At 45.6% G+C, this 22,662-nt stretch overlaps 1 protein-coding gene across 1 annotated transcript in view; it reads left to right on the top strand.

Annotated features, from left to right (window-relative positions):
* Window positions 1-22,662, top strand: part of LOC147636009 (uncharacterized) — a 204,395-nt gene that overhangs the window by 147,820 nt on the left and 33,913 nt on the right. Inside the window, exon 12 of the mRNA XM_086801453.1 lies at window positions 13,937-14,019. Within this exon, the coding sequence (XP_086657579.1) occupies window positions 13,937-14,019 (83 nt within the window). The remainder of the gene's footprint in view (window positions 1-13,936; window positions 14,020-22,662) is intronic.

The raw sequence follows: 22,662 nt of genomic DNA, 5'->3' as shown, positions 1-22,662 counted from the left end.
AATAGTAGCAAAATCAGCATCCGTATGATACAAATCACGCATAGTAGACAAGTCCCCATGAGAGGCAACGGAGATAGTTGCTACATACAGCTTTCGTGACAATGCATCGGCCACTACATTCTTCTTTCCCGGGGTGTGCAAGATCTGAAAATGAAACATAGAGAGGAAATTGGCCATCCTCATATGCTTCTCTGACAACTTAGTTTGAGCAAGAAAATACCTCAAACTTTGGTGATCTGTCTTCACAGTGAAATCAGCCCCAAGAAGGTAATGTTTCCATATAGTAAGTGCATGAGTTACAGCCAAGAGCTCTTTCTCATAAATGCCAAGAGATAGCTCTGCATCATGCAATCTACGACTCTCATAAGCCACGGCATGTCCCTCTTGATTAAGGACAGCTCCTATGCAATTTCCAGATGCATCACATTCCACACAAAAAGGCTTTTGCAAATCTGGAATGATCAACACTGGACCATGAGTAGTTGCATCTTTCAATTTGAGGAATGCATCTCTCTCTACATTAGTCCATTTGAACACGGCCTTCTTCTTTGTCAAATCATGTAAAGCAGAAGCAATCCATGCAAAGTGCTGAATGAACCTGCGGTAGTAAGAGCATAATCCAAGAAAACTACGGATCTCATACACCAAACTCAATTTGGGCCAATTCCGAATTGCATCAATCTTTGTAGGATCCATCCGCAATCCATCTTTGGACACAATATGTTCAAGATAATGTATCTCTGACAAGAAGAACTCACTCTTCTTTGCATTTGCACTTACACGATAGGCTGGCCTATTAGGTGGTGAGCTACCCGGCACAAGATCAATGCGACGATCTTCCAGTCGTATAGGTGGTAACTCATTTGGTAACTCATCAGCAAAACAAATCATTGTGCTCTTGCAAAAATTTCGGCCTATCATTACTAAGAGTGTTTACATGTACATTATTTTCCTCAACATGATCTCGTACAAAAATCAAGTACGTAAAAACACTCTTTTTCATTACTTTCTTAATTTGTATATGAGATACAAGGGGAATGGTATCACCCTCTTCACCAGCATCAATTACATGTTCTTGGCCTTTATGCATGAAGGTGATCTTGTTGGTCTTGTAAGCCTTGCACGGATCAATACGTGTATGCCAAGGCTTTCCAAGCAATACGTCACAACCATTCAAAGGCGCCACAAGAAAATCCTCATGATCCACATAGCCTTGAATGTGTATGCGCAACTTGCCAAAAATAGGCATGACCTGCACTTCTCTACCAACAAAGGCAGCCCCTGCTTCAATTTGAGGACCCATGTTCTCCACTTCAATACCCAAAGCAGCTACCATCTGAGTGGATATGAAATTTTGAGATGCACAATCATCAAACATGAACAAAGCGGGCTGATCTTTGAGCTGTCCCCAAGCTTTACATACAACCCTATCTTTGCTATCATGTGAAGTGTTGCCCTGTAGATCCAGAACCATATGCACATTAGGCTTTGATGCATTTGCATTATCACGCTTCTTCTTGTTTGGGCATGTCTTTGCAATATGCTCGGTGCTACCACAAGTAAAGCATTTTCCCTCACTCATATATTGCTTTTTTTGTTCCGGAGTGAGACCATAGTCTCTTAATTTGAAGGGACGCTTCTTGGTAGTGTTATTTTGAGCCTTTGGACCATTTTTATCTTGGTTTTGGTCCTTTTTAGGTGGTTGTCTATCATTTTGCAAGTCTTGGACAGCCCTCTCTTTGCCTTAAAATGAGGGTTTAGCCTTATTGGTCCTTTTTAGGTGGCTGTCCATCATTTTGCAAGTTTTGGACAGCTCTCTCTTTGCCTTAAAATGAGGGTTTAGCCTTATTGGATCGACTCAATTTGAGTTCCAATTGCTCGGTGGCGGTGGCGGCTGCGATTAATTGGTGTAAGGTATGACCAGGATACATTTGTAGTCCCGCTTTGTACACGGGTTGCAATCCCGATTGAAACCTTCTCTTCCTTTCCGCCTCGGTGACATACATAAATGGAGACACCTCCAAGAGCACTTTCCAAAACTTTTGTACATATGCATTTACCGATTCCCCCTCATTTTTCTTTACCCAATCCCACTTCATTGTTATCTCATTCAATGCATTGGGAGGCAAGAATTGAGCATAGAACCTCTCCTTGAACTCTTCCCATTATCTAACAGGATTCGGTGAGAGCTTCTCCGTGAGCCACCAATGGGCAGCAGTGCCTTTCATAAACATGCTTACATGCCGGATCATGGATTTCTGAGTGAAATCCTCATCACTGAAAGCAATATCAAACTGGGCAATAAAAGCAAGTGCCTTTGATGCATCATATTCCCCATGATATGTGTCAAACTTCACAGATTTGTCTCCGGCTTTGAAGTCACGAGACTTTGATACATGTGTGTGCATCCCAACATGTTTTCGCCCATGTTTGTCCATTGGGATAGCCCCTATGACTGGTATCATTTTTGGACCAAAAGGTGATGCATAAGGCATAGATACATGTGCCCTGTAAGCATGAGGCATGGATGACCCCTCAACATGCATTGATACATTTTCAGCCATAACTTCTTCCTCACGAGCACACTCGAAGGCATGAGTGGCATGAGAGATACGCGGAATACCTGCACCAACAGAAAATTGCAGCCCATGTTGCATGTGTTGGGCATGGACATTTTCAGCCGGCAATGGCATTTGACATACATTTTGACCACTGCCATAAACACTGTATCCTTCACGGGCTACATAAGGTGTTCATGCATGGCATGAAGTCACTGATTGTTCCTCTCCCATCGCATGGAGATTCATCCTCTTAGACATAAGTTCTTGTTCGCACACTTGTGGGGATTCCAAGACATGTGGGATGGTGACGAGCCAAGTATGCACGTGCTGCATCCCTCGGTTGCATGTGCAACTCTTGAGCAATCATTGCCATTGCATGATCCATATAAGATTCAGCTTTCTTGGCCTTCAAACGGTCTTGTACCAATGGATCCTCGCGGCGATAGAGATTCAATTCTTCTTGTTGTGCATGGAGAAGAGCCTGCATACAAGTAAGTTCAGCCCTCAAGACTATGGACTCTTCTTCCTGCATCTTCTCTTTGCCATGGGACGGCTGTCCCACATATTCATGTTCCCTATTGTGCACCACATGAGTTTGCTTATCCTGTAAAGCATTGGAGGCATGCATTTCATTGTCCGTGCCTCTTGTATTAGCATCTCCAACATTCATTGTATGGCTGTCCATAATGTTCTAAGTGTAGAGATAGCTAGTGTTCACGGTGATCGTCTCTCATGATAGAAGTGAAAGAGAACCGTATGCTCTGATACCAATGTAACTTGGTTGAATACAATGCTAATCAATACACTTAAATACACTAAGATTTGATGGACACTTGCTCAAAATACAAGAAGTAAATTGCTGAATTGACAAGAGACACACAATGAGCCGGAACGGCCGAACCCTCCCTCAAATAAAGTATATTGATCTTGGGAGAATCAAGTACATAGTGTCATGGGCATTTCTGACCAGATTTCCATACAAATGCATATGAATACAGTATTGCAAACAAGTGGTGGTCGATGTAGACTTGCAACCCACACTACCCTCTCAAGTGCCCATGTTCCCTACCATTTGCTCTCTATTGCTGCACCAGACATGGTAGCAACAATCTGCAAGAGAGCATGTAGGACAAGAGAACACTACACAGGGTATGTGATCTTGTAATCCGGTTCCTCCCTCTTGCTACTTGCTCCCATATTTAAGCATAAAAGCTAACCAACAGCAAGTAGAGTCGATGACAGCGGAAGTCTTCGCGATGGAAGTCCTTGGAGTGTTGAGATCTTTGATTTGTCGCCTTTCTTCGCGAGACAAAAGTCTTCAAGAGGATGAAGGGAACCTTGGGAAAGCTTCCCCTATGGTTCAACTTGAGAAAGGAAGGCTGAAATTAGGGTTTTCTATAAAAAGACCAAAAATTACAGCAAAAATGAGAGCTGTTTTGCTGAATTTCAGTCATTGGGAGTGAGTAGGAGAGTGATTAGCACTTGGAAACACTCTTGGAAGCTTGGAAAACACCCTAACAAGTTGGGTATGGCTATGGAGAGCTTGGAAATGGAGAGAAATGGTGGAAAAACAGAGTTTTCAGCCTCCAAAAATCTTCATGAAGAGAAAACACGAATTTTCTCTTAATAAGTGAATTGGGGTCCAATCAGGTGAAGGGACATGGGGAGATGCCCATTTATGAGTAAAAGGGGAGGATCAGGTCCTGGACATTGAGTTTTGTCCGTCTCGATACTTCAGTGAGTGTGAACTTGGAAGCGGTCATAATTTATAAGTGACTTTTGGGCGCCCAAACTTTAATGAAGTGGGAACGCACTCACTTATAAATATTGGCTAAGTCCTAAGGGTTGTTTGAGCCTAGATTGGGTAATACTTACCATGTTCACATGCCACACAACCATGTCAACAGACAGTTTCACACGCACGGTTCATAGGCAGGCATCCCCTTACCCGGAACTACACATTGGTCAAGCTAGCATGAAAACAACATGCAGTTTCAATTGCAAGCAAGCACATAAAGATGCTATGCAATGCAGCATTGGTATGGACAATCCCCGTTCATGAGACTATACCAAAATAGACGTGCTCCAGGCAAGTACACGAGGTACCAGACCCAATGGAACACCAATCCACCAAGCATTTCCGGGCATGTACACGGAGGCACAAGTCCCAACGGAAAGCCAAGTCTACAGTATCACATGAGTGGCATCAATCCCTGGCATAAACAACTGCCATGGACACAGTCCAATGTACATACATAATAAGAAAGCACGGGGGGACCAATTGGGTGGCCAAATGGTGACAGTCGGTGCCTTGATGGCCCAATGGAGGAGGTATCAGCAGGAGGTGTGTGGGCTGGGTTGCTGGTGCCGGTGCCGAAGAAATCTGTCTAGGTACATCATGGTTCGGCCTCCTGTCTACCAAGAGGGTCTCTCTGTGTCTCGTGAGCTCAAGTAGAAACAATCCGAGGCATCTCTGATCCTCAAACTCCATGACCCTCCATAACGGCCCAAAACCCTCTCGGAAGAGGCAGTGATATCTCCCTCGGATCTCATAATAGAGTGTACATCGGCACATGTAGTGTTCCTCTGTCTCTACCTCCTGGTAGCATAGCTGACAAATGCGGTCATCCACGATCTATCGCCCTGTCTCAATCCGTAGCTGGTGTGATGAGGTCTGGATCCGTCCAATGACACAACGTATCCCATGTGATAGGTGTACATCCATGTACGCCGGGCGGGTATCGCCCTACTCACTGGGACCACTGCTTGGGTGCACACATACAGTGAAGGGTATGTAATAGTGCCTTGGAGTAATAAAAGTGTTGTCCAACATTCTTGTCACTATTTCCAATCTTCTCATTTATGTTATGCTCCATTCTAATCTGTCTATTCATGTGTGCGTTGCGTTGTGAGCATTGATGAGGACTCCGGAGTCCAGACATACTATCCAAAGGAGAACCACCACTTAGTGTGCTGGGAAACCAACCCTGGTAAAGCCTTTTACCGACCTTTTTCGTCACATTTTGTGATGGCTTTTGAAGAACATATCACTATGGCCCTTTAGGAGATGTGGAACACCTGAGTATGCATTTCTCTTACTGCTGAGGGTCTTATTCATCTTATCCCAAAATGTGTTAATAAGACAAGTATTGGTCAATAAAGGCTTATTACATTGCTTGGGAATGCCTACAAAATACTTGCCAAGGCAGTAAGCATGAGGTTTCAGCCAGTATTGCAAGATGTGATTCATGATACATAAAATGGGTTCCTTCAAGGAAGAAGCATCTTTGATAATATCTTTTCTTTTTGGGAGGCGGTTGAATGTACTAAGGAAAGCAACCAGCCCCTAGTCATCTTATTGCTAGACTTTGAGAAGGCATCTGATAGAATTAATTGGGATTTCCTTGAAGGAACCCTTAGATGCACGGGATTTGTCATGACTAGATCAAAGGTTTTTCATGCTTGTATCATGACTGTAATGTACCTGGGCACTGATCTACAAATTAGGGACCTAATCCAATGGGTTTAGGGATAAGCAAGCAGATACTTGGCTAGGGTTCGTGGATTGATAAAACAAGCTTAATGGTTGTTTATAGCAAGTTAGCTATTTTTGGCGTACTTACCACTATATAAGTAAGAGCTTGGGTTATTATGAGATCTAGTTGTGCGAATGGAGTGTGTGGATGCACCATTGAAGGTCTAGCTTGGACTAGAAGAGTAGACATGCTCATGCCACACACAACTAGTTTGAGAGTAAGCGCTTTCGTAATTTCATTTAAGAGTAAATGTTTGAAGAGGGGAAGTATGTTATGTATTTAGACACTAATCTATGAATTATGGACCTAATGCAGTGTAGATAGGGGACCCCAGGATTAGGGATTAGCTTGGCTAGGTTCTTGGATTGATAAAACAAGCTTAATGGATATTCATAGCAAGTTAGCTATTTATAGCGTAGTTATCACTATATAAGTGAGAGCTTGGGTTATTATATAGATGTGCAGATACACCACTCAAGGCTTGGCTTGGACAAGGAGAGCAAACATGCTTATGCCACTTACAACTAGTTTGAATAAGGGCTTTCCTAATTTCATTTAAGAGTAAATGTTTGAAGAGGGGAAGTATGTTATTTGGACACTAATTTATGGATTATGGACCTAATCCAATGGGATTAAGGGACCTTGGGATTAGGGATTAGCAGGCAGATACTTGTCTAGGGTTCTTGGATTGATTAAACTAGCTCAATGGTTGTTTATAGCAAGTTAGCTATTCATGGTGTGGTTACCACTATATAAGTGAGAGCCTGGGTTATTATGAGATAGAGTTGTGCGGATGCACCACTGAAGGTGTGGCTTGGACCAGGAGACCAAACATGCTCATGCCACGCACATGGTGAGTATGTAGGTTGGCGTGTTGAAGGCTTTCGGCAGGCCTCGGTAGTATATGGGACGCTGGAGTTAGATACGGGCCTATGAGATTGTGGAGGAAGCGTAGCCTTGGCTCAGGGGAGATCGGTGGATGCCGGTTGTGGTTGGGAGGTGAGATGGCCTCCTACCTCATGATTTGGTTTAGAGCTTACCGTGTTTCCAATTGTGTTGAGGACCGATTTTGGGAAGGACTTCATAGTTGGTATTAGAGTAACCCTAACCGAGAGGCTGAAGAGGTATGAGTGCCTAGGTGTCTTAGATGCTCGGATTTCGAGGTTTTTATTTATTTTTAGAAAGAGACTTCTATTAAGTATGAAAAAGACATACAACAATCACAACTATAAGTCGGAAAAGAATAGGATCACCCCAATATGTAAGGTGATTTCAACCACTAAGGAGCATCATGATGCCATGAAAGACCTGTGGGACTAGAGGAAAAGAAAATGCCGTGGTCCCACTCCTGCATAAATAAAATGCGCTTTGCCTGTGCAGAACCAGAGGACCCCTGAATACGAGCCCAAGTAGCCATAAGAGTATCGATGATATCACCCCATATAGTACTTATGTACTGAGACCCAAAAATCTTGACACCCTCAATAGCCTCCGTGCATCTAGCTCTCCATATCTGCCATGCTGTAATACTGGCAACAATCTCCCAACCGGTGTCAATCCTTTGTCTGGGAGGTGTATAATCAGAGTGAGGGACATCCTGCAATAAACCATGCTAGACAATACCTCTACGAATGAAAATAGCAGAATTTGTACCACTGCCCTCATAAAAGAGTTGCGGACCGGATTGGGAGAGCCAAGCAACTGCCCCCCAAGTCACATGCATGGCTCGACCACTCAATAGCAATGAAGAGGTACATTCAATTAACCTCTATTCATTCATGCAAACGTTGTATTCGAGATGTTTGATGAAATCAACAGTGCTTTCCATGTTCATTCAATCTATTCATTAGGTTGAATTTGTTTATTATGGTTGAGGGAGTCAAGCATAAGGGTTTGGAGGGAGGCAAGTATGAACATGGGAGGGTGGCGCGGGTATGACGTGTCATGATGGAGGGGAGGCAAGGGGCGAGTATGAAGCCACCTACAGAGAGGAGGTGAGTATGGAAATTTGAGGGGAGAGACGAGTATGAAAGTTATGGAGGGGGCGAGTATGAAACTACGTGGGGGTGAGGCGCCAATTATAAAAATTTGAGGGGGAGACGAGTATGAAGATGGGAGAAAGGACAAGTATAAAAGAATCTCGTCAAGGATGAAAGCATCGCTGGGAGGAGCGAGTGATGTGGCTAGTGATATGCCGGGTTAGTGATATGGTGCGTCCGGATGTTCAGTGCAGGACGTTGCTCTGCAAACTTGTGGTCAGAGGTTTCCTACCAGGCACTGAGCCTTGGAAGGATTTTTTCTTGTCTCAGATTTCCGGATGTACACCCTGGGTCGGGAGAGACTGGATGCCCAGCACATAATTTTTGTTCACAGAGGCTGATATCAGGGCACCATCTTCCCCTCTTATTACAGCCATTGTCAGAGCATGGAGAAGCATGAGTTTTTTTTTGCGACAAAGGCTTCCTAGGTTTTCGATGAGGCTGACCAACAACCTATTATGTGGAACGAGATCATCAGGGATGAGCCCAGTCGGCCACTTGGTGCATCTCGTTATATGCAGTGGTCAAGATGGGAGAGATGTGCACACACAATTCTTGCTTGGAAGACCTTTAAGAGTCTTCCGGAGGATCGGAGAGCTGCATCCATTCAGCATCTTAGGGGCTCTCGCATTCGTATTGATCAGATTGATGCAGCTATTCCGCATGAGTGGCTCTCTGGGACCTTTCATGGAGACTATCATCCGAGTTGGTTGGGAGTATTTTCGAGGATAGACATACCTTTGCAGGTCATTGCTCTCCTGGGACAGGAGGCTACAGATTGCATCATTTACTCTATCATGCCTGGAGGAAGATTGAGGAGATCATCCCAAATACTAGGCTTAGTGCAGTGAGGGTTGTTGGTCGTTCGGGGAAGCATTGGTTCATTGACCCTTCTCCTCAGATAGTGACTCATGGCTCTTGGTGTTTGTGGTTATATGGTGGCAATCCTATCAGATATACTCATTGGGATCGTTGGAGTGGATTGATGCCTTCGATCCTTTGAAAAGCCTTCCTTTTTTCAGTTTCACCGTCCGGAATGCCAGGCTTCTGCTCACTCGACAAATGCATAGGATCCCTACTCTCAGGCCTCATTGGGAGAGCTTTGATATTTCTCCAATGATAGAGCGCATATATTGGCATAGACTTTGGCACTCATACAGAAGGAGCCAGATCTCTCATTTCGTTTGGTTATTCTTGCATGGTGGTCTCCCCACAAATCAGTGGAGATTGGTTTTCGGTGTAGCGCCTTCCTACCCTAGGTGTGCGGCAGATTCTGAGACTGTACAACATTGTTTATGGGGATGTAGCACTGCACAACAGATTTGGGGTTGTGTAGCCCAACTTATGGGCAACCACATGGTGGCAAGGACTTGGTTCCCCACCATCACTCTACCAGCTAGGGAGAGCCTCGAAGAACTCCAGTACAAAAGCTTCCTCCAAATGCTCAGAAGAAGAGAGGCGCGCCGGTGCTCTGGAGAGATGTCGATGCCCACTTGGCATCCAAGATAGCATACTGGAGTGCCCCTCGGGATCCACTGGAAAGCCTCAACTGGGCTCCAAGTTGGCACAGGTGCAGAGCCTAACCAAAAACCACACGAGTTGTGCTAGTTGATCTGAGCTCCTGATGCGCGACAAAAGATCTCGATTGCCTCAGTGAATCTCTAGAGATTCCCCACATCTCCTGAAAGATGAGCTAATGTGTCATCTGCAAACTCTGAGTCCAGCAGCTCTTCCTACATACAGAGGGGGAGACGCAATCCCTGAAGCCCTGTCTCTTGGGCTGAGAGAAAATTGCTCATGGCCTCGGCGATGAATAGGAAAAGGTAAGGTGCCAGAGGACAGCCTAGCCGGACCAAGCGGGAAAGGGGGAATCTGTCACCAGGGTCTCCTTGAATGAGAACCTGACTGTGAGAGGCTTGAGTAAAATCTTGAAACCCCACGGATCCACTCCACAGGGAACCCCATTCAGCTCATCGTGCCCTCCATAAAGCTCCAATCCACCCTATCATAAGCTTTAGGAGTAGCACTATGAAGTCTTGCTATCGCATCCTGGCCGAAGGAGTCACCTCCCAGAAGGTGAAGATGATGTCCAAAATGCTCCAATCCTGAACAAAACCTGTCTAAGTGTCATGGATCAAGTCAAGGAGGAAAGGCTGAAGTCTTCGGCTCATGGCCTTGGCCAAGATCTCGTAGGCGGTCCCAAGAAGGGTGATTGGTCTCCACTGCCAGATCTCCAATCTGTCACAACCCTCCTGAGGAATCAAGTGTATCAAACCCTCTAAGAGCCTCTCTAGCATGGCACCTGTGGACATAATCTTATTGAAGGCAACTCAAAGGCCACCTTCCATGCGGTCCTATAGTGGCGAAGAAAGAAAGAAAATGGAAGCCCATCCGCCCCCAAGCTTGCCCCTAGGAAGAGTAGTCAATGCCTCCACCAGCTCCTCTACAGTGAAGGGAGTCAATAAGAAGGACCGAAGAGCGAAGGGAACAACCTCTCGTGTGCGCCGCCAGACCCTCTCGCGCACGTCCATCACTTGTGGGGATAATGGGGCACCCATGAGGAGATATCAGAAAAAATCAGTGGCGATGGCTCTCACATGAGGGGGGTCAGAAACAATGGCTCCATCCTAGCCACGCAACTTGCGGATACCATCTCTCCTCCTGTGGGACCTTCTATCTCAAAGAAGTCTCCCGTGACTCTATTGCCAGCCTGGGTCCAAAAGGAAGCTTTGGCATAGTATCTGTACTCCACCCTCCTCTCCTCGATGGATCTGATCTCCGTACGGGCGGCAGCAAGCTAACTCTCAACCCAAGGGCTATTGGGGGAACTCTCCTGAAGTCGTTGAAAAGAAGCAAGACCCCTCCTGTTCACGAAATCTCTCCAATCTGCTCTAAGCTGCCTCTTGATCAAGGTTTTTTCGTTTTGAGGTTTTTTCATTTCTCCTAGAAACATTTCATTCCAAAATAAAAAACCAGTAGGTTTGAAATATCAAAATATTAATTATTGTTTGAACATACTTCTTAGAGCATATCGGGATGGACCATTATACACATATTGATGACCCAAAATGAGTTATAAATTTGAAAGCGTGAAAGATAGAAAATTCAAAGCATAAAGTCCTAGAGTCTAAAATGTGAAGTCTTAAGAGTCAATGATGAAGTTTTGAAGAACATAAACTACATTTTAATTTCTAATAATCCAGATTCTAAAATACTTCAAAAAACTTCAAATCCCAAAATACATCAAAGCTTCACAGTAGGGTCACTGAAGGCAGCTGTATAATGTCTAACACTCAAAGGGATAAAGCACCCATCTGCTCATTACTTAGTCTCCCAAGTGTAATGTCCCCTCACACAAATACCACACAATGTGCCATCACAATACTTACAAAACATGGCTGTGTTGGATGTACGATATCTAAGAATTAGAATGGTGTCTTCCCATACATCATGGGTAGAACCACCAGGATTCTTTATGGAGACTTCTATTAAGTAAGAAAGAACAAATACAAAATCAGGGCTAAAAGCCGGAGATCCTCATCATAGAGTGTAAGATAGCCGCAACCAATCATTCAGGGGTGCGGTGATGCCAAGAAAGTGCATGAGAAGGTCCCATGATCCCACCCTCTCATGAAGATAGTACGCTTTGCTGATCTCAACGGCCCCTGCATACGAGCCAAGTGGCCTTAAGAGTATGGATGATATCTCCCTAAATAGTACGGATGCACTAGGTATCATTAATACCCTCACTGTGCATTTGGCTTCTCGATCTGCAAGGCTGTGATTCTGGCGATAATATCCCAAGTGGTGTCAAGCCTCCCCAGGGGTCGTGTGTAGTGTGACCGAGGAATATCTTCCAGTGCAATTATGGGCTAGCCCTTTGTCAACAGTGTCATGGTCCCCGCCCTCAGAAAAGTTGTGGTCCAAGCCAAGCAATAGAGCCCCAAGCAATGTAGATAGTGCCTCTCCTCAATCTGCATATAAGCTGAGCTATAGAGCTCCAGAATCCTCTGAGCAACTTTGCAGCCCCAAATACAATGTTGTACAGCCTTAGAAACTGTTGAACATCTAGGAAAGATGGATTGGCTTGTTGATCTTATTGTGGAGTTGATAAGCTTACTCTTGCACTGGTGGTGGATCCGTGTCCACTTCTGCTGGAAAGATCACACCAAAGATATCTTTCCACTGATTAACAGAAAGTTTACCATATAAAAACAACCAAAATAAAAGGGATATCTAATTCCTCCTATAAGAGTGTCAAAGTCGATGCCAAAATCTGTTCCGAATCAATGGAGTTATCCCAAAGCTTGTGGAGTGTGAGGGTAGGAATCCTCTAAATCTATCCAAATAGCAACAATCAAGCATTCCGGACAGTGTAACCGAAGAAAGGCAAACTCCTCAAAGGGTTGGCTACATCATTCCAGTCTCACTCACAAGGATCCTAATGGGAATCTCTCGGAGCAGGAGATAGTAATGGAAGAAAATGTAGAGATGGATGGTATGGGAGCTAGGTAGGGAAGGGGTGGGAGCCAGCAGAGCAATGGTGGCGGTAAAGAGCTCGGGTGGTGGGATACTAGTGCTACAAGTGTCGAACGCCGATGGAGGACTGAACTCTCTAGGGGGCCAATTAGGTGGGCAAGGTAAGCTGAAGTGAGGTGCTGTCCATTGGGCATCACGGGAAAGTTGGTAAGGAAGGCAGTGCAAAGGGAGGCATCCATGTCAGGCAAAGCCAGACTGGAAGCCATACATTGCTAGCCCAAGGTGGTGAGCTCGGTTGGAGTGTGGTAAGCTGAGGAAGGTGAAAGGGGGATGAGTCAATGAAGTTAAAGGTGAAGGGAGTGGTGCGGGATGTGGAGGCACGAGCCAGGTGAAAATGGTGTATAGAAACAAGAGTGGAAGCTGGTGGGGTGCAGGTAGGATGGTATCAAGGAGGTGGGACGGAAATGGGAATGACAGTTACATCCTCATAGGGGCAATGCTGAGGATCACTGTCAAAGGATGATGATGATGATGAAAAGGAATTTGAAGAAGTGGACGGAAAATCTATCTATAGGGGAAAAATCGATTCGTCAGCGTAGCACGAACTTGAGCTCCCACCCTGTTGCGGTTTGATAGGCACGTGAGCTCTAGGATTCCGGACAACCTTATTTAGGACCTCGAGATCTGCAGCAAGATAGAGCAGATTTAAGCGGGTTTGGATTTTATTTCAGGCTGGCTGCATGCACCTTTTATGCGGGCCTTTTTCTTGTGACTGCCTCAAGCCCTTTTGGCTTTCCACAAATGTTCTTAAATCTCTTTTTCATTCTTTACTTTCTTGATCAGGTTCCATATCCTACTACACTGACTAGGTCTTAAATGTAAAACATTGCGTGGCATAATGATAGCCCCTCCCGGCTTATAGCAACTCTCTAGTTCTAATAAAGCTTTGGCTTCCAATGCAGTTAACTTTTGCTATCCTTGCACAGCCCTTAGAGTTTATAGAGCTCATGCTATTCATACTAATCTAGCCTCAGATAAGCATACATCCAAGGATCCTCTATCTTACGAGTGAGTCAATTATGATGCAGTTAGTCTGCCACCAGTTCCACATGGTACTAACCTTAGTTAATCTAAGATTATCTAGCAACTAGAGTTTGATTTAAACATGACATTACTGCCCACCTCTACTTCCTCGTAATTTGGCCAAGACGCATTTTGATCAAAGTCAAGAAAATCTTGCTCAAGAATAATATTGCAAACTTCTTGTTATGAAATGATGCTTTAGGATATATTCTTATTCATGCTTTTTTGTTCTTGACAGGAACAACTTTTACACATGCAGTTTACTGAGATTTGTAGTTGGGGATATTCTACATTTTCATTTTCGCTTGTTACTGGAAACATGTAAGTGAAAGAAAATTTCCATAAACATGATATGGCATAAATACATCAATTTTTGCGCTGATCATACCACATTCACTTACATATCTCTACTTTAGAATAATAAAGATGAGTATTCCACCATAGTGTGTACTCCTATGATTTGATACATTAGATTTAAATCACTCCAGATGCTCGTATGGGACAAGAATTGGAAGAACTCAGGCTTATGTACTGGCATAGAGTGAAAGGCAAGGTGGTTGAAAAGGAGAGAGATCTACCTGGCCTTAAGTGGAAGTTATGAACCACACATTCGTGGAAAAGAAGAGCACAATCTGCAAGCAATATTGTATATACTCCATTTACCTAGCAATCGAAAGACTCCTCATGAGGAGAGCAATCCTTTTCCAAAATCTCAAAGCTTCTCAGCAGCTCCAAATGCAATGCTGCATTGTCTGAGAGCAACAAGGGTCAACACTTGTAGTTTCTAGTAGTCCATTTTGTCATGCTAATTGGGAAAAAAGGGTAACCCACTTCATCCTCCATAGAGTCCAAAAAAGGTGGGCTCAATGGCTGTCCTTGATAGGAATTAAGAAAGTCTAAGAGAGTTTACTGTTCAAAAAGGGATATACTGTCATTGTACAAATTGCCTCCACCCATACCACCCAACAATGTCCTGTTGTAAGCCTCTAATGGGGCACGTATAGCATACATACCTCCATAGACTCCAAGTTGACATACCAACTTCTCTATGGAAAGATCATTAAAAAGTGTGCCTCTGTGCTTTATTACTCTACTTGGATGTAGCTCTGCAGCAAACAAAGGTGTTGCGTATTTAGTTCCTGCAGCCCCCCACGTGTCTACCACAATGGAAATTCTGAGAATGCAGGAGAGGACCGATGCACATGCTGTAACAGGGTTGACCTAGTATATCTTAATATTTCACTTCATTAAGAAGAACACATGATGCAAAAGGAGCATGGATGTAGACGCAGAATTCATGTATGTGTGTGGTGGCCGCTTTGTACTCGACAAGAGGGACCAAAGATGGGCAGGTCCTCCCCCTCTGGTTTCTTTATTCTAAAAGGGAGACTTTGTTACAAAGGTTTGGGACATTTGATGGATTTTGTTTTTCTCGGAAAGAAAGATCCTTGCATTAGAAAAGAGATCATCTGTCACCATTTGGTTCCTCACCCATCTCGACCAGTGTTTTATACACTAGGTAGAACCAAGGTGTGAACGGGGATTTTTCCACAGAAGCAGCAAAGCCACAAGATGGAAGATGCCGGTGTAAAGCCAAGTTTTGTCACAGAGCATGTGTGAAGGCTCATCTGGCATATTTCTATTTAAAGGCGGTTTACAGGACATGAGTTTACAGGATTTTACTCACTTTTATGGTTTATAAGGATACATGTTCACACTTATAAGTGGGTGGACATGTGGGGTTTTGGTCAAGATATATATATAAAAACATACAACAATCACAGCTATAAGCCGGAAAAGAATAGAATCACCCCAATATGTAAGGTAATTTCAACCACTGAGGAGCATCATGATGCCATGTAAGACTTGTGGTACTAGAGGAAAAGAAGATACCATGGTCCCATTCCCGCATAAATATCACACGCTTTGCCTGCGTAGAACGAGAGGGCCCCTGAATGCGAGCCCAAGTAGCCATAAGAGTGTGGATGATATCACCCCATATAGTACTAATGCAATGAGACCCAAAAATCTGGACACCCTCAATAGCCTCCGTGCATCTAGCTCTCCAGACCTGCCATGCTATAATATTGGCAATAATCTCCCAACTGGTGTCAATCCTCTGTCTAGGGGGTGTATAATCAAAGTGTAGGCAAGGAGTTACTCGGCAGTGTTGTCTTCAGGATTTGCCACTTTCACACTTTGTCCCTCCGGCACAGAGGTTAGACAGTTCTTGGGAGATTATTGCTAGCATCTCAGCCTGGAATATCTGGAAGGCTAGATGCACCGACACGGTGCCACGAGAGAGACTTCCAGCGCCTACAGTCATTGGGGATCCCATCAGAGATGGTTTGGGGTATCTATGCTTTATATGAGCAAGTCTTTGGGCGCATACGATGCCCCGGGGGGGCTATCTGATGTTATTGCTAGCACCATAGGTGTGAAGCAAGGATGCCCACTCTCTCCTACACTATTTGGGCTATACATCGATGAGGTGGCTGACTTCATTGGTCACGGTGGTGGGGACGGGGTAGACATCTCAAGTACCACAGTCCACGTTATGCTATATGCAGATGATATTATTCTGGTCTCTGAGTGGCAGATGGGACTACAGCACCATCTCCATGCACTCAATGACTTCTACACACAGAGGGGGCTTACAGTGAACCTTGGGAAAACCAAGGCCATGATTTTTCACACCTTAGGGCCGATTCGATGCCATCTTCACACTAGCAGGAGGATAGGTAGAGGTGGTAGACTCATATGTGTACCTGGGGATTACATTTATGACTCCGCCAGGAAGATTTACTATGGCACAGGCACCCAGGGATAGACTCACACGAGGATATGCAGCTCTGGCCATGCTAGAAATGAAATGAAATGAAATGTTATATTAACGTCTTCAAAAGGCCATAATGAATTATGAGACCAAAAAGTTACATCATGGTGGATCTAATACAATGTCTGGATAAAAAACCAGAAAATGGAAAAGAAAAATAAAGATGATACTACTGGCACCTAGAAAATGAAACTGGAACTGGAAGGTAAACAGAAACCCTTATAGGGTGTGAATATAGTGAGGGGGGGCTACGCTATGGAGGTGAGTGGAGTATAGTGAGGGGATACAATATCATGTGGGACGGGGCTATGGAGGTGCCTCCATCTCATAATATGTGCCACAACGGACGCTGGCGGATCTCCTCAATATCCTCTGTGGTCAGCACCCTGACTGGGTGTCCCGCATGTCTCGCAAGAATAATCCGAATCCGCCACTGCAACCTCCGTCTATGAGAGAGAGTGTCACCAGGCACACTTCCAAGAACCCCGCACGAAGGTGTGGTTGTTTGACACACTAGTCACCCCTGCTTTGATGTATGCTGCAGCAGTATGGGCACCTGGGCTCGCCACCTCCACATGGTCTCAAATAGAGAGGCCTCAGATTCTCATGCTCTCATGGATGATCCGCAGCAAACCCTCCGTCCCACATGACATTGTCCGTACAGAGTTTGCTGCACCTCCTATGCTAGTAGAGGCCCTCTTCCAGACGATCTGCTTCATACAGAGGATCTATGCCATCAGATCGACTCTCACATAGAGCTTTTGAGGCGTCCAGGCAGCTCGCAACAGAGAGTGGAGATAGGAGATCATGGTATTCACAGATGATACAGTGGCTCACTTAACATGGTCTTGACATAGATCACCTGCCACCTTTCCAGTATGATAGACATGCACCACACATCCAGCTCTCTCACAGTGAGAGGAACCGAGTCCTTCGGCAGGATTTATGGTAGTGATACACTCAAGAGACTTGGATTACACCCAGTCAGCCTCTACCGCCGAAGATGCTATACTACAGAGATCATTTTATGTGTATCTCAGAGGATGGATTCATACAGAGACCTGGATACATGGATGTGTACATGCCTCACAGTGCCCGAGTGGTGATTGGCCAGCTCAGAGTGTCATCACACCAGCTTGAGATTGAGGCAGGCAGGGCAGCACGGATCCCCAGAGCAGAGAGGATATGCAGACTATGCCAGGAGGAGGTTGAGAGTGAGGAACATTATGTATGCAGATGCAGAGCATATAGTGTCATTAGAGAGAGATACACCACCATCTTTAGTGGACATCCCTCACTCCGCCAAATCATGGAGTCCGTAGACCAGCACAGATTTGGCCAGTTCTTGCTAGAGACACAGCGCCACAGAGAGACACTGCTACTACGGACTCATACCACAGGGAGTGGTGGGCGACAGCTCCAGCTCACTGATTTCTTCCAGAGATCTATCCCAGTGCCTATTCTGACACAGGAGGGGGTTACACTTCAACGCGCTGCGGACCACCGAGCCAGACGGAGACCGAGAGCACCAGGCTACCAGACTCCCAGACTACATCAGAGGGAGATCACAGAGATACAGGCTTGACATCAGCACCATATCCAGCAGCGCGCTAGCTCACTTACACTCACACCCGGAGATCATGCTCCGAGGTATTTTTGGCTCGCCATCGCCTATGTATCACATATTACACCCCCCTTATGGTACTGGTTGGAGCTAGACAGATCTGCATTGCATTCTTGTATACCCTGCGCATATAGGTTGCATACTGAGCCTCTAACAGTAGTGCTCCATCCATCACATCCTCCCACTAGCTCAGTACTTTCATAGTTTACTTCATGTTCATTTTGTCCTTTTTTTTCTAGACATCGAGAAGACATTGACAGTTGTACATTGATTTGTCTCACAGGTCGAGTTCGGCCTCTAGTAGACGTTAATACAGCTTTCTTTCTTTCTTTCTTTCTTTCTCTCTCTCAACCCCAACCACGCATAGCAAGGGGGACTAGAGGAAGTGGGGGGGTAGCAGTACTGTTAAGGGAGGACTTACGGGAGGCAGTACATGTGATGCATAGAGGTGCAGACGCACGCTACATGTGGATCAAAGTGAGCACAAATAGACCTCGGGACATTTACATTGCAGTATGCTACTTCCCACCGGCACATTCCAGATACGCTATGCCAGGAAAATCACCATATATGCCGTTGTATGAGGACATCATGAGATTTGCGAGCTTGGGAGATGTACTACTAACGGGGGACTTTAATGCACGTACAAGCTGGGAACAATCAGCTCTCTATGCTACGGATGAGCCCATGTACCGCGAGCTAGCAATGGATGAGATAGGGATGCAGAGATCTGCCTAGGACACATGAGAGGTGACGGAATATGGGAGACACTTCCTAGCTTTGGGGAGTGCACATGGGCTAGTTATCTATAATGGCCTATCCCGTTGGCTAGGTTTAGATGCTCTCACATGCTGGAACAAAAAGGGAGGAGCTAGTACAGTGGATTACCTGATGGACTCACCTACCTTGATACATGATATACAGGATCTCTCCATTTCGGGTAGACCCATTGGGATAGCAGCACATGCATATTTGACATTTTTTGTGACTTGTGGATATGTTAGAGGCACACCACCCTCTAGTCATACCAGATACCCAAGATATCACTTTACTCGGGAGACCTCTAGGGTATATGGCAGTGCAGTATATGATGGTCTGTTTGCTCTTGACCCGAACAGTCCACTTGATGAGCTTACGAAAGAGTTGGCAGATGTATTACATGGTTCGGCAGCATATGCTTTCCCGTATACCCCCCCTCTTTCTACACCTCCTCGCCATACGGCCCCACAGAATGGTTGGTACGATGATGAATGTCACGAGCCTCGCGAGACTCGTGACCGCTTGCAGCGGGAGATCACCCTTGGCATCCACACACAGACAGGCTAGAATGCTCTTCAAACGCCTTGTGCAGAAGAAGAAGCGGGATTACCTAGCCAAGCTTGAGATGGAGATATACCAACTATTTTTGGGGTAGGACAGCAAGAGGGCGTGGAAGATGTTCCATGAGAGATAGCCACCTACACCTATCACAGCACCTGAGGCATGGCATGAATATGCAAGAACTTTATATGAAGTGCCAGGGCAGCCCCCCACCCCTTATCCGTCAGCAACTCGCCCGGATGATAGTACTTTTGTCACCATTCGGATGGTTATGGATGCTATTGACAGACTACGTAATGGAAGAGCCCAAGACCATGATGGTTTGGTGGCAGAACAATTTTCACATGCCACAGATGTATTGGCACCACTACTAGTACACATGTTTAACAGGGCCATTTGCGAAGGTTTCCCAGACAGTTGGTCGGCACATACTATTGTACCTCTATTTAAGAGTGGTGACCCCATGATACCAGGGAACTACAGGACCATCATGATTGGCCATTGCTTGGCCAAGATTTTCGAATCTATTTTGGATCGAGAGCTGAGTAGATGGGCTAAGACACATGGACTCAGAGCACCTGGGCAGGCAGGTTTCAGACGAGGTTTCACGACTTTGGATCACATATTTACCCTCAGGGCTCTCATTGAGGAGGGACGAGCACGGGGGAAGAGGATATATTGCTGCTTTGTGGACTTCCGCAAAGCCTTTGACACGGTACCACATGCCAAACTCATGAGAAGATAGCATGACATTGGTGTTCCTGAGGAGATGCAATGGGGCATTTATGCATTATATGAGGCGGTGATAGGGAGAGTACGGACTCTCAGAGGCATGTCGAATACAGTGACTAGCACCATTGGGGTGAAGCAGGGATACCCACTGTCACCCACCCTTTTTGGACTTTACATTGATGAGATATCCGACTACATTGACAGGATGGGGGGGCAGGTGGCCAGTCTGGCAGGGGTTTGGATACCCATACTGCTATATGCCGATGACATTGTACTTATTGTAGACTCCCTTGAGGGTTTGCAACAGCATTTGGATGCTTTGCAGTCGTTTTGTGTAGATAGGGACCTCACAGTGAACCTTGGGAAGACTAAGATTATGGTCCTCAATACCACACAGGCCTGGGTCACTAGATCCGACCATCAGTTCGCTTTTAGAGGTGAATCAATGGAGTACACCAGATCATGTGTACCTAGGAGTCACATTCAGTGGACCACAGTTCTCTATGAGGCAGGCAGCAGAGGCTAGATTGGCACGTGGATATGCAGCCCTAGGGGCACTAGAGAGACAATGTGCCTACATTCAGTTTCAGGAGCCACGCACCAAACTTTGGTTGTTTGACACATTGGTCACACCTACACTCTTATATGGCTCACCCATATGGGGACCCAGCCTCTACCACACGAGGAGGGAGCCACTTGTTGACCAGGTCGGACCAGAGAGATTTCTATGATGGATGGCAGGTACTAGAGAAACCACCGATGACTGATCACACGCATGTTTCGGAGCAAACCATCGGTATGAGATTGTCAGAGCAGAGATAGGAACCGCACTAGTGGTTACCAAAGCCCTGTTCTTGTCAGTGACATTTTTGCAGAGGATATGGGAGCTCCCCGGACAGAGATACCCACACCTAGCACTTATCTCCTCTAGGCAGTTAGCAGCAGACGGCGATGCACGATGTTGGTACACCCAAATGTGTACCTGGCTGAGATTACATGGCATGACGATTGATGCACTCCCTCCATTTGATTACAGCCTAGATTGCCCCTTCTTGGACCTTAGTTGCTCTGAGCAGAATAGGGTGATCAGGATGAACATCGTGAGGCTAGATGCAGAAAGGACATGGTCCAGTCCCCCCCTACCACTAGGCACGAAGATGGCCCACTATCGAGACCATTTTCTACATCTCTCCCCAGATGGCTTTGTGACACGGTCTACATACATGGACACCCATCTCTCACACGGCATTCGCAGTGCCATTGGACAGATCCGCACTTCATCACATCAACTGAGGGTAGAGATTGGCAGATACGAGGGGATGAAGTCAGAAGACCGCATTTGTCAGCTATGTCACTTGGAAGTGGAGTCAGAGGAGCACTACATATGCCGATGTACTGTGTACTATGAGTACGAGGGAGATACAGGTGTCTCTTCCGAGAGGGTTTTGGACCATTACGACATGTGATGGAGTTTGAGGATCAGAGGTGTTTGCGGCTTTTCTTATTGGAGCTCATAGCCATCAAGAGGCTCTCCTATGAGCCAGGACAGCACACCAGAATCCACCCCGCCAGCAGCGAGCCATGACAGATTTTTTCAGGGCGAGGACCACCCCGACAGATTCGACCAGGACTTCCACTGCCCCCTCGACGAGTCAGACGTCCCATAGACGTCCTTCAGGAGGAGTCACCCTTGACAGAGCCATAGCACTTTGTCAAGCGAGACGCCCATGCTTACCAGGACCTCGGCCATGGCCGCTTCATCACCGGTGGATTAGAGCCAACATTACCCGCCACAGGAGACGAGTGCCCCGCCACTTTTGTTTCTCTATCTTACAGCACCCCATGAAAGAGATACTGAGATGAACAGATTACACCAGTCTTATGCTAGTTGTAGATATTATACACTTTTGTTGTACCTGAGTAGGAGTATTTTCCTTTCATAGCTGTTTAGGACTCTTTTAGGACTTTTTTAGTCCTTTTTGTCTTCCTTTTGATGAGACACCATCAGCTGTGTACTATGTTTTGGTCTCATAGGCCACTTTGGCCTTTCGCAAACGTTAATAACAAACTCCCCTTCAAAAGGCACCATTGTCAAAGCATCCACCTCAGTTCCTGTATGCTCACCTTTATCAAGGCCAATAAGAAATTCATCTATCACAGCATCCATAGACTCATCCATAGCATCAATATCATTCATAGACTTCTGGTGTTGCTCCTCTTTCATAGCATCAATTCTGGTCGTGGCTTTCTTGACATTAATGCACATCTGATCATCCAACTCCAACTCAGGTTCATCATCCTGCAGACTCTCTATATCCCACTCATCCCATAACGGTACATTATCCAAAGACTTTAAAGCATACTCTATCACATCACATGCATACCTTTGCTCATGATTCACTTGTACCTCCTCGCATTCTTCCTGTATGGCCTCTTCTTGTTGGGCAACCTC

Source organism: Cibotium barometz, chromosome 8 (genome assembly GCF_041138505.1).
Source record: "Cibotium barometz isolate CiBa-2024 chromosome 8, ASM4113850v1, whole genome shotgun sequence".
NCBI lineage: Eukaryota > Viridiplantae > Streptophyta > Polypodiopsida > Cyatheales > Cibotiaceae > Cibotium > Cibotium barometz.
This window is presented reverse-complemented; position numbering and strand designations above follow the sequence as displayed.